This window comes from Grammomys surdaster, unplaced genomic scaffold (genome assembly GCF_004785775.1).
Source record: "Grammomys surdaster isolate TR1022 unplaced genomic scaffold, NIH_TR_1.0 208, whole genome shotgun sequence".
In the NCBI taxonomy this organism is placed as follows: Eukaryota; Metazoa; Chordata; class Mammalia; order Rodentia; family Muridae; genus Grammomys; species Grammomys surdaster.
The window spans coordinates 4,657,312-4,671,050 of NW_021604653.1; the positions used below are offsets into that span (position 1 = coordinate 4,657,312).

General features: G+C 37.4%; 1 protein-coding gene across 5 annotated transcripts in view; it reads left to right on the forward strand.

Annotated features, from left to right (window-relative positions):
• Positions 1 to 13,739, forward strand: part of Dpp10 (dipeptidyl peptidase like 10) — a 1,453,779-nt gene that overhangs the window by 1,410,787 nt on the left and 29,253 nt on the right. For all 5 annotated transcript variants that reach the window (XM_028771467.1, XM_028771466.1, XM_028771465.1 and 2 more), the window contains 2 exons: positions 2,775 to 2,873; positions 2,981 to 3,050. In XM_028771467.1, coding sequence (XP_028627300.1) covers positions 2,775 to 2,873; positions 2,981 to 3,050 — 169 coding nt within the window. The remainder of the gene's footprint in view (positions 1 to 2,774; positions 2,874 to 2,980; positions 3,051 to 13,739) is intronic.

The following is a 13,739-nucleotide window of genomic DNA, read 5'->3' on the forward strand; positions in this document are numbered from 1 at the left end:
ATGTGGTACACACACACACATAATCCTAGAATTTGGGAGACAGAGGCAGGACAATTCCATATTGGAGATTAATTTAGGCTGTAAAAAAAAAGGTCCAAATCAAGAAGGGCATATAATGAGACACTGTCAAAGAATCAAATTAAACTAAAGGAGGAAGAGGAGTGAAAGAAAGAGGAGGAAGAGGAGGAGAAGGAGGAGGAGGAGGAGGAGGAGGAGGAGGAGGAGGAGGAGGAGGAGGAGGATAGAGTAATCCTGGCTGAAACACTCCAGTGGGTGAACTGCTTACCTTGCCAGTACAAGGTCCTGAGTTCAGTCCTCAGAATTGTCATGAGCATTGTGGGTTGCACTTATCATCCTAGTCTAAGTAGGCAGAGACTGAGAGATCCCTGGGGCTCATTGGCCAGTAAAAGACCCTATCTCAAATTAAATCATAAAGGCAGAAGACAGCCAAGGAACCATATAGGGTTGTTCTGTGTCCTCTACAAGATAGATACAGTGCCACCACTCACCCCAATACACAGGCGAGAGAGAGTGATAAAGAGAGAGAGAGAGAGAGAGAGAGAGAGAGAGAGAGAGACAGAGAGAGACAGAGAGACAGAGAGACAGAGAGACAGAGAGAGACAGAGAGAATGAAAACGAATGAATTTAGATTTGATATTCCTTTAGTACATATTACATTTATTATGTATTAAATGACTATCACTTTATGATTATACAATGGATATTCATTTCATATTGTTGAAATAACCAAATTCAATAGGATTCCTTTATTTTTGTAAGAATCACAAAGAATTTTAGAAAAATAATTATAAATTTGACAAACATTTAATGATTCAGTCATAGTACCTTCAAATGAGTAATACAACAATGTAAAAGGAATGCCTGAATTTTACAACAATATCTACAAGTCATATATCCACAATATCCACTATAGCAGGCATTATGTGTAACACTGAAAGACAGATGCTCCTATGGGATCTAGGAAGACAAACTTGCTTTCTCCAACCCTTTCCATACAACATTCTGTTAGAACATATAGCCAGAAAAAAAGCAATAATTGTAACAGTAAAATTGTCTTTATTTGAAGAAGACATAGTTTTAAATTAAAAGCTTTCTTTTTAAGAAAATAAGCAATTTCTATCAATTACAAAAACTATTAAAATGAGAAATAGAATGATTTCATATATATATATATATATATATATATATATATATATATATATCAAAAAACAATAATGATTAAGATACTTAGCATAATATTGGCACAATACCTAGAAATTATCTAGTTAAAACATATGTTTCATCAAATAAAAACTATACTATATGTCTGGAAAATATCAAAGATGCAGATATCTACATACACACACATACACACACACACACACACACACAAAGGATCACGTATTTTAGCATTTAAATATCCCCAGATGCATTTTTATATGTATCAAAATATAAATAAAATTCTAGCAAGCTGATTATAAACTTTTATAGTCAATCAACCTAAAAAATAATTACTTTTATTTAGTCATGTTTGGCATCTTCATGTCAGAGCACATATTCACACATTAGAAGACAATGTGCCCTGTTTTCTACCACATGGGTCCTTAGGATCAGCCTTGGCTACTAAGGCTACAGAACATACACCATTACCTGCAGAGCCATCTCCCAAGAAACTCAGTCTAGTTCTAAACCTTTATTTGATTGTTAGGATTTTGTTATCTTAATCAGTGGCATTTGTAGCATCTAATACTCTAACTAGCACATTTTTCTTCTTAAACAATATTATCATACATCTCATATTTTGCCTGTTTAGTTTTAAAAAATGTGTTTGGGCTTTTCCAGCTTATGGAAGAGTTGGGCTATAGTTTTAACATTCTCACCTGAGACTGATAATGTGTAGGTCATTTCTGGGTTGTTCCTTCTGACTCCATTTTATTCTTCTCCTGAGTTTTCATATTGGTATACAAATGATCGAATTTTTATCTCATTTTCAACTACATAACTTTTGCATCATTTTAAATATTCTGAAGGAGAATAGGGGTATGATCATACTTTTATTTTTGAAAACATAAATGATAATTCTGATGTGTTGGAACAAATGGGAGGAAATTCACTGAAATGAGAAAGTTCGGTTAGAAGACACCTGCAGTGGTATAAGAGACAAAGTTGAGATTTTCCTTATATTTTATGGTAGTGGATTGATTCCTAATTTTGGATAGAATGTAGCTGTCCATATGCCCCCTTTGGTTTACAAGATGTCTTAATAGATTATTTTTATGATTTTCAAATTTCATGGATACATACAATGTATTTTGACCATACTCATGGTCAAAACATGCTTCCTTTAACTTCATGCCTCTTTTTTTTCTCTAAAACCTCACAAGTTTACTTTGCGTTGCTCAGTGAGTGTGGGGACATCTACTAGAGCATGGCCAATCCACAGGTTATAGAGAAATATCTCCTCCTCTGCTTTTAATCAATGGTTCCTTGACAAGAGTTGGGTAATTTTTGAGCCCCTCCCCCATTCAATACTGAAATGTCACTGACTTCAGTTTGCACAGAAAACCATGGTTGCTGTGACTTCATGAGTGCAAAGATTTCTGTCATTTCTGTAAGACATTGTTTTATGTTGGTCCACCTTGATTTGTGATTCTAATAATATTTTCTTTCCCATTTCCCACAGTAGTCCCTGAGACTTGGGTTTAGGTGGGATATGATGTGGATGAACCATTTATAACTGGGTTTTAAACAGACACTTATTCTCTGATTTTCAGTGTATTCCATCCTGGAAAAAAATTCTATGATGAAAGAAACTATTCAGAAGAAGAAGCTTGCAAAGAGAGATATTAGAATACTTCACATTGATGACTACGGTAAAAATTGGCACATGATACACCCTTCAAGAACAGCTTTCTCTGCACCTTATACTTTTACATTTAAATGACTCTCCATCTTTAATATTTTGCTCTTTCTTTAAAAGAACTTCCTTTACAGTTGTCCCTTCCCAAAGATTTTATGGAGAAAAACCAGTATGCTCTTCTTTTAATAATGTAAGTATTTTATAATTTATTAAAATAAGCCAATCTAATGATTTGATAAGTATACTCTTGTGCCTCAGATGATTGATTTATTAAATGAAAAGTAGAATTTATTTTGCTTAACTAGTGTTTAGTTTCATTTCTGCTCTTAGGATAAAATATCTTGATGAAAAGCAACTTAGGAATGAGGTACTCACAGGGGAAAGCTGGTCAGATATTGAGATGTACACCCTTTGATGGAAGACAATAACTGGATCTTCCTGGCTTCAAATTTGTGCTTTTATCTGGTTGATTATGACTAAATAATGAGAATGTGAAACAAAAAAGTTAATTTAAAAATCTATTGCACTTCAAAGGACCATCAGAGTCTTTTTAAAGGAAGCACCCTTATAAAATTGTTGCCTGTGACTAGCTCCCAACTGGAGCTCTTAGGATTTCCAATGTGCTGCTTAATGGTTCTAAGGTACTGCTATATTGCGAACAAATTGTGGATAACAGTGTGTTACAATGTACAATGAATTTCATATGCATAATGTTTATACAAAATGAAAATGTTATCTTGTGCATAAACACTTGTACTTAGTGTTTAATAAATTCTAAGTATAATCATACTTGTTTAATAAATTGTATGTAATAATAATGCTATCTGGCACATAAGCACTGGCAGATAGCACTTAATAGGTTGTACATGTAATCATACTTTTATTAGAGATAGTGATATTTTATACATTTAAATATAATAGTTTAAATACGAAACGTGTGATGTAGGACCTATAAAGTTATTTAACAGGTAGATGTTACCAAAGCAGATGAAGTAATATACTCAGGCTCAAATTTACATTGCTACATTCTGGCTTGTGGAAAGAAAGACTGAAAGCAGGTGTTAAGTTATGCTTCTATTTCTGCTGATTGGTACTGCTTACATGATACACTAATTTACTTTATTCTGAATCTGTGGCTTAAAGATATCACCTTTAAGAAACTTTGCAGAATATATCATGTGTAAACAAAAAGTTTATATTTTAATTTCTATTGATAAACATTATTTCTAGGACTTTATGCTAAAATATCTAAGTAGACGATTGCATGCATAGAGATGGTTTTTAATGGATGCTTTGTCTTTATAAGAGGAATTTAATTTGCACAGTACAATCACATCCAGTCAAACATTTCTTTTCCTGCAAAGTGACATTAATTCATGATTTTATAACTGGAAAATCCTACTGCATGAGGAGTTGTGTGATATTGCCTAGAACTGAAAGGAACACTTTTTATTCTAAGAAAATTGCATTTTTTCCCAGTGATGATATGGCTTCCTTTTCTAAAACTATAATAGTTACTTCTGTTCTTCAGTAATTATGAGTTAAACATTACTTAGCAAAAATGGCCAGGGTTCTTCTACTTAGTCAGGCATAAAGGGTGATTTAGTGACTATAGTGTCTTGATTTTTGCTGTTTTGTGCAGTGGATTGGTTCTACAAAGAGACTGGAAAGATAGTTTTACAACTAAATGGGATATTTGGAGATATAGTTCAATTCATAGATTACTTGTATAGCATTCAGGTTGGTGGGTCCTGTCCCAGCACTGATAAACTGGACTGATAGTGCAGCCTAAAACATCAGCATTGAAGTTGAAAAGACAAAAGGATCAAAACAATTCAAGGTCATCTTGGGGCTATATTGTAAGTGTGAGGCCATCCTAGAATACAAGAACCCCACCCCCACACGCACACTCTCTCTCTCTCGCGCACACACACACACACACACACACACACACACACACAAAGCCAAAACAAAAAGCAAACAAAAAATGAACAAAAAACTTTCAATCACTCAACCAAACCACCAATCAATACTATGATGGTATTGTCATTGAGGTCCTGGGACTATATTCTTTACTTTGATCTTTTGATTGATGGTATTTTCTGCAAGCTCACCTGCTCTTCAAGCTTTGTACTAGTAGATGATCTATTCTAAGTATTTCTATCTAGGTGACCACTCTGTCTTCTGCTTGGCTTTTCTGTACGTTAGTTTTCCTTCATGTCCTCTCTCTCTGCCCTCTGTTAGGACAAGTATAGGGACTTCCAGAAAATGTGGTGCTCATAGCACCACCCATTCTGAAGAGCAACTGGCTCCTCTAGACCTAAGCAATAATTTTTCCGAGCTGAGTACATCACTTTACTCTTGGCTCAGTGTATGGTTGCTCATGCTGCCTCATTCTTTGCCAGCCTAAAAAGTGCTAGTAATATAACAGTGTATTTCTGGATAACTCCCTGTGTGTCCTTGGTGCTAATATGTAACCATAGCAGAGACTGATAAGTGTTTCACACTTTCTTCTGTTAATTAAGCAGATCTTTTTTTTTTTTTTGTATCAGGTTGCTTCAGCACACTAAATGGAATATTATTCATGCCCCAAGAATATTGACAGAGTGCATCAGTGAATGAACAAAAATGAAAAAAAAAAAGAATCAATTAACCATGAAGGTTTTCAATGAGGTGAATTGGAGAAGGATAGGATCATAAACAATCTGAGTGCTTATGTTTAAATTTAGCCTTCTGGATGAATCAGTGTCTCATTTCTTTAAGTTTTCTGAATGATGCTGAAAATTGATCCTTAGGCATCTTTGCACCATTTCTCTTTACAGTATTACAACTGAACTTACCTTATGAAGCCAATAAGAAGTAGCATCAGCAGCCATTATATATTTACACACATCATTCTAAAGATGTATAGATAGCATGCTTTATTCTTTACTTTTGTGCATGACATATAAAGGTATGTTCATATACATACAGATACACCTGTGTGGGGGCACATGTTACAGGTCCAAGGTTATCATCATCTTTCATTCTCAATGACTCTCCACCTGAAAGTCTTCTTACTATAGTTTTGGCTTTGTCTAGCTAGCCAGGTTGCCCCAGAGAACCTCCTGTCTCCAGTGTCTGACTCTAGAGAACTGGCATTACAGGCAGGCCACAATACTAGCTTGGTTTTTACCTGGTTACTAGGGCTCCCATTATTGCCTACAAGACTCTTTATCCCCTGACCCATCTCCCCATAATTCTATATGTTTAATTCTCAGAGAATCTTGTCTGCACATAATTTGTTCCTGTCTTAATAGGAGGAAACTAAGAATAGAAAATATCATGCCAGTCATCCCTTGACTCATGAACCGGGTAAAATTATTACTTGAAATAAAACTCAATTTATTTGTTTATATCGAATTCTCTCTTTTTTATATTATCCATCACAGTCTGTCAGTAGATTTGGCCATATTATAATAATTACTGGATGATTTTAGATGAACACAGAATTGAATCTGTAAGAGTTTCATATCTAGTCAAATCCTTTTGCTTCTGTGTTCTTCTGATGTTACAGTTCAAAATGCTTTCAAGATTACTCTGTAGTGAGTTCAAGAACTCCCACTAGACCTTAGCAATTAAAGTTCAACTACCCCCTAATGGTGTCCTTGAATGGGGACCATGTCTTTGACCCTAGGACCTCCAGATCACATTCTAGATCCAAGCCAGAGCAACACCAAGAAACCAAACATGGAAGTCAGAGATTTTAGAAGCTCTTTTTTTTCTTCTGGTCTTAATGCATTCCTGAGATGCTAACTGAAAGCACATCCATTACCTCCCTAGGGACTGTTGAACATGGACCACAACAATGCTTCCTCTATGCCATGACAAAAACTTTATCACATGTGAAATATCACACACATGATACTGGAACTCAAAATATGCTTACCTACTAAATATGCAGTCCATAGTACCTTTCCTTTTCTTTGGCAAGCAATTTTCTTTCAATACTGTGATAACAGCAAGATAGGTATCACAATTCTTGCTTTATAGGTAAAGAAAATGGAGGACCAGAAGTGATAGGTAACACCCCATATACTGACCATTTATTTTTTTAGAAATGAAACTTTATCAGGAAGATGAAACCAGAAAGAGGACTCAGTGAGTATGGGTGGTTACTGCCAAGTCAAAAGACTTCATCTTGATCTTCAGGTGAAAGGAGAAAAATTATCTCTGAAAGTCCTTGTATGACCTCTGTATGTGAACACACACACACATACACACATGTTAATAAATAAATATTTCCATACTGATCTGCCCGTAGGTACCTACTAGCATCTTATGTCATCACTTCCCATGGCTGATGTGCAATTTGTGCTAGGTGCTGCCAATGAAAGGGCCACCAGCCATCTCTGATCTCTCTCCTCGATCTCCCTCATGTCCCTTTTTAGTGTCTCTCTCTCTTTTATCTCTCATATCCTTTATTTGTATCTGTTTCTCTAACTATCTCTCTGTCTGCCTTTATCTCTCCCTTATAACCACACTCTTTCACGCTCCCTTGTCCTAATAAACTTCTTACACTAGATTTGTTGAATGGTATAATTTCTCCAAATTAAACCTCCCCCTTCCCCCACCGCTCATTGGATTTTATCCTATCAATGCACACACACACACACACACACACACACACACACACATACACACACACACACACTAAGTGTGGAGAATATATAAACTCAGAAAAAATGCAGATGTTCAACATCTTCATCTCTTACAAGTCCTTTGCTCACTAAAACTTGTGCTTTCTTTGTGCTTTGTAGAAATGAGCCATGTATAACTAATATTTAAGTGAATATTTTCTGAGCAAGGCTGATAATTACGTTATTGCTAATGCTGTGGTTACCTAATCACCATGTTTCGTAGTTCCTTTATTTCTATGTCTCAATGTATTGATTGTAAGATGGTTATGCTATAAGCCAACTGCTCATCACTAGCATTTTGCCTGCTGTTTCTGTTTATTTGATACAGCAAAATAAAATACAATTAAAAATATGTACTTATACTGCCACATTTTTATTGATAAATTGATCCCTAGAACCAGCTAAACAAGTAGGAAAACTGTGGCATAACTACTAGAAGTTGTCACAACTTAGAGGTGAACCTAAGGTACATGTTGAAGATTTAAATGTGTCCTATGAGCAAAGGTTCATAGAAAGGAGCAGACCAAAATTACTCTTCAGCTAAGATTTATTAGGAGATGGACTCACAGTCTTTGACAGCCATGATGGTACCTTGAAGTGTGAGAACTGAGAAAAAGAACACCATGACCATAGTATTCAGAAGCAGAGAGACTTCCTTTCAAAACCCAGAGAGCACTAGGAAAGATGGTTACCATGATAGATAGCAAGTGGAAACACTGAGGAGAGAGATGAATTTTTCAATTTTTAAGAACACATGGAGTGTCAGACTCTGACAGATTTTCAACATGTGAGGAAATTTTATACTTCATAACAGAAGCACTGTGCCAGGAGTCACCATAGCAAACACAAGATCCAACATTGGGAGGGACTACACTTCAAAGTTGCTTTGGTTCTGGGAAGCTTCCCTCTCCTCAGTCCCTGCTTAGACCTGAATTATCTCAGCTTCAAAGAAGGAGGCTGGTCCTCCTTTGTCCTGAGTGGCAGTTATAAGAAGACTTGGCCTGAGCTGGAGTTTGGGTAGATTTGTTGCATGGTATAATTTCTCCAAGTTAGACCTCCCCTCCCCCACCCCTCATTGCATTTTATCCTATCAACACACACACACACACACACACACACACACACACACTTCTGGTGGGTCTGTATGTAATCTAGCAGATGTACATAATGTCTATATGTTCACCACCATTCATCAGTATTTCTCAGTATTTTACTCACAGGACTCCCAAGATAATTAATTATAATCTTTATTGTGTGTATCGAGAAAATTGACACCTGTTAATTTTTAAAAGGGCCAGTGTTGTATTTTTCTTACCAACCTTGGGGTGACTCTCTATGTGCTCCAGGAAGTAAAGTATGGAACACCTTCCTTGAGAAGCCAATTGAACATCTGAACTCATATAAGAAGAAGCAGAAAAATGACATATATCTCCTGTGGCTACATTGGAAAGAGGAGCAAAGAAATCCATTGACCCCTTCAACCCAGTTTCCAATGTCCTAATGTGAAATTAAAATTTAAGTCCTGGTCTAGGAATATGTAAGACATTTTAGCAGTCCTGGTCAAAATGTAGTCCTGTCTGCCTGAACATTCCATTCTCTGAGCTTGAGTCTCATCCTACAAGATGGTCTGATGAGTTCTTAAAACTGTGAAATCTGTTTTAGGGAGACAACAGCCTCTATCCTGCTAAGGCTGAATGTTCTCTTTTTCCTCCCAGCATAAGGTTCTGGGGGAAATTCACGTTTTTTACATTTTATTTTTGTTTGTTTGTCTTTTGTTTCACAATTCTGATATTCAGATTACACTGTCTTCACTTCTTTTCATTCAGTCACACTTCCATCTATCCTCTCTTGTGAGATTATTGTCCCTTTCTTCCTGCAGCTTTTCTCTCTCCCCCAAATTCAAGCCATACCTTCTGTGAACTTGCTCTAGGCAGAGCTGAAAGGGACTAACAGTCTCGTGCCACTGAAGAGAACTAACAGGACTCGTGCCACTTTCTAGAGTTGTCTTCTTTCCCTTTTTGTGACAAGCAATGCCTATAAAACAAACCTCTGTGTTCCCAAACTCAACAAAACACCTACTATCATTTCTTCTCCCTCCCCAACTTTCTGCCAGTGCTGGCAAGCCCAGTCTACTGCTACTGGTGCTGCTGTTTTCCAGGACCTCTGCTTATGGCCTGGTGCTGATAATCCTCTTAATTTATTTGAGTACTTTCTATTGAAACTGATAACATCATTACCTATTTATACATTACTCCACTAAAAAATATTTTGTGTGTACGGGTGTACCTGTGCACGTGAGAATACATGGGTGAATATGTGCATAGAGGCCAAAACTTGATATCTCATGTATTCATCAATTTCCCTCTATCACATTTTTTTGAGACAAGGTCTCTCACTATACTTGGTGCTCACTGACTCACATAAACTAGATTGGTGAGAAGCCTCACAAATCCTACCCACCTTCTCCTACCCCATGTGTTTTTTGTCACACTGATGGAATTAAGGGTATGAATTCATGAGACTTTTTCCACATGGATCGTGACAGAGGTATATCCCAATCTTACTCCACATTCCTTTAGCAAATGTATAGAATATTTTTCACTCTAATATCTAAAGGGATTATAGTCATTACATATATATCAAGAAGAGAGTGGATCCTTCCATGCTTGCTGTCCTTTTCAATTGTTCTGAGGTACTCATTTAATGGTAAGTGATGTAGGTGTATTCCTTTCAAAATGTGAAGGAATTGAAAAAAATTTTCTATCTCTGGGATGATGTAAATATTAAAGCAAATGAAAGAAAAGCTCTTCTAGCCTCCTTTCCTTACTTCTTCCTCAATGATGCCTTTAGAAATTATCTCAGAAGGAAATTGGCCAAAGGATAAAAATTAATGTAGTGAGACTTGACAGCAGACATCATTAGAAGACAGTATTTCCTTCTTGCTTATTTCCGTTTTTTTGCCTGGGAGATGTCCCCAAGGCCCGTTTCTGTTGTTTCTATTCTGTTATTTTCATGTGCTATCTAGGATGTTTATCCCAAGGTTAATTTTGTGTGGATAATACTAACAGTCCATTTTTGAGTTTTAGGTCTGGCTCATTAATAGCCAGGCTGTTCACTGTTTCAATCTGTGTAGTGACGAGAGCTCGTCTTTTGGCTACTTGTTGCAATATGAATAGCAGGAGAGAAAGAGGTGGATTTTCCATTTCCTTTATTTCTCTCATGAGAGTTTTAAAATGATATTTGTTCTGGCTAAGGAGAATGTTCTGGACACCATTAGAGAAAGAGTGAAAAGGTATACAATCTCCTTTAAGACAAGAAAAGGAGTCTTTAATAGATAATCACTGGCATGAGGAAATGTGGTCTACCACAAATATTAAAGAAAAGGAGGAATGTCGGAGCAAAGGTAGGGAAAGATGAACTCACTTTCTATTATATTAATTTACATTAATTTGTCATTTATAAAATATTATTTTATCTTTGGTTATGTCTATGTGGGAAGGGAATATATACATGTAAGTGCAGACACTATGTCATAGAGGCCAGAACACTGCGCCAGGTACCTGGAGCTAGAGTTATAGTCAGCTGTGAGTCATTCTAGTGACTGTTGGGAACCACACTCTTGTCCTTCAAGAGAGCAGCAAGTGCTTTTAACTATTGAGCCTTATCTCCAGTCACCATATTTTTTTAAATAAATAATAAATGATGCATCAAATAGAATATATTTTTAAGTTTACAACACTAAAAATAAGCAAGGTGCCAATACGGTGGCCTTCCATGGCACTTGCTCTTTACCACTCTTTGTTGTTTGGATATCTACAGTATTTCTTGTGTTTTCAAATTTCTGCTCACAAAGCACCAGTGAGACTGGATTCTGTTAACCCTAAGAGCCTGAGTTTACTTTCTCTGTCCCTTTAAAGTTCTGTCTCTGAATATAGTCACATCTTGTGGTGCCAGGGGTTAGGAATTCACTGTGTGAACTTAAGGGACAAAATTCCTCACATGTAATGACTTTTGATATTCTTTATAACAGCTTTTGCACATGAACCACATTTTCCTAAACTTTTAGTTCCATGGTACAACTGAGGGAGAAATAAGGAAACCACCAAAATGGCCGGTCCATGATTGGCAGAAAGGTTTTATTGTACGTAAGAGGAGGCAGTGGGGAACTAGGAGGGTTCTGACAGAATCAGACAATGCAACAGGTCTCACCTGGGAGGTTTAATAAAAGGATATAGTAGCTGCCTCTCAGCGAGGAGGAGGAGAATGTGGCACTTTTATAGGAACCCTAGCACATGTGCAGGAAGACCTGTGACAATGGCAACCATGGGAATGTATTGCCTCTGGGTCGCCAATGATTAAGTGTTTGGTTGTCCCTGAGTTGTCTGATAGCCCCATCATAGACAGGTTTCCTGATGGTCCCTTAGTCACCAATCAGGTCTGGCTGTGAGATTGCTTATTGCTAAGAGAGAAGGGAAGGGATGGAGGAAGAGGGAAAAAGACAGAGAGAGGGACAGGGGAAGAGGGAGAGGGAGAGGGATATATATATATATATATATACGTATATATATATATACGTATATTATATATATATCAGCAAGACTCCATAGCATAGAGGAAAAGAAGCAGACAGGCCACAGCTAGGGCTATCGCTGAAAAAATCAAGAATGGCGGGGTAGCAGGGGTTGGAGGAACAACCTTGCTGTTATATAGAGACTGAGTGGGTGTCTAGGAAGAGGGAAGCTTTTGATCTATAACAGCCTTGGAACTATTATAGTGGAGAAGTCTGGGAGGAAAGAAGGGCCAGGAGGCTGAATGGACTTTGTATAACAAGTATGTCTGAATAGGAACTGAAGGAGCTTGGAGGCCAGCATAGGCTTTGATACACAACCAAAGATATATGATAAGGAAAGTGGCCCTTCCTGACAGCCAGAAACTCTTTTCATAGGTTTTTGGAAAGTTCAGTGCCTTAGTTAGGGTTTTATTGCTGAGAAGAGACACCATGACCAAGGCAACTCTTATAAAATCAACATTTAATTGTGGTTGGCTTACAGCTGTAGGGGTAAATTGTTAAACTGCTCTATGCTCACAGAGGGTGCACATGCCTCCTTTGTACATGCCAAAGAGCTCTGGAGTCGCAAAAGAAATACTCATGCTAGCTTATTTTTAATATGTCCTAAGCTAGCTCAATGTCTGTGCCATTTCCAAACCTCCTCATGGTGTTAACACACTCTCCTCTCCGATATTCTTGAGTTACTCCTTTCTAAAATTTATCCTTTATCTCTGCTATCCTAGACCCACGCAGGGAAGTGGCCCCTTGGGCCACTTTTCCTTGATTCTTACATGGTTGGTTCTCTGCTGCGGCTCTCATGTTTATATCCTCTTCCTTTTTTCTGCCCTGGTGATTCTTTTTCTCCCTGTACTTTGGTTCCTCTCCAAGAATCCTCAACATCCTGCCTCTGTCCCCCTGCCCAACCATTGACAGCTGGCTCTTTATAGACTAGTCAAAAAAGAAATTGTTGGCAGGGACCTGCCTTGGACCGGTGAATTCCCATGTAAGCATAAATCAAATTCCCAACATACAGTTTCAGAGGTTCAATCCATTATTAAGGCAGGAAGCATGGCAGCATACAAGCAGGTATGGTACTGGAGGAGCTGGACTTTCTCCCTCTTCACCTGAAGGCAGGAAGGAAGAGACTATCAGCCACAATGGGCAAGGCCTGGGCACATGAAGAAAAATCACAGCTCGTCCCCAACAGTGACACACTTCCTCCAAGGCCATACTTCCTAATAGTGTTGCTCCTTATGTCCAATCATTCAAGCAGATGAATCTCTGGGGGACAAACCTATTCAAACTACTACAAGCAGGGAGCAGGCTTTTAGCAGTTGTTCTATAGTCTAGTGTGAGAAGAGCCAAGACTATGATTTCTGGACATATACACTACTTTTTAGTTTGGGGAACTAGATTTCTCTTTGGAATTGACACATAAAACTGCTGTCTGTTCTCAGTGCTTAATGTTTCCTGAGGTTATTTACTAGGTTTCTTTCTTTGTCCTTTCTTTCTTTCTTTCTTTCTTTCTTTCTTTCTTTCTTTCTTTCTTTCCTCCTTTCTTTCTTTCTTCCTCCCTTCCTCCCTCCCTTCCTTCCTTTCTTTCTTTCTTTCTTTCTTTCTTTCTTTCTTTCTTTCTTTCTTTCTTTCTTTC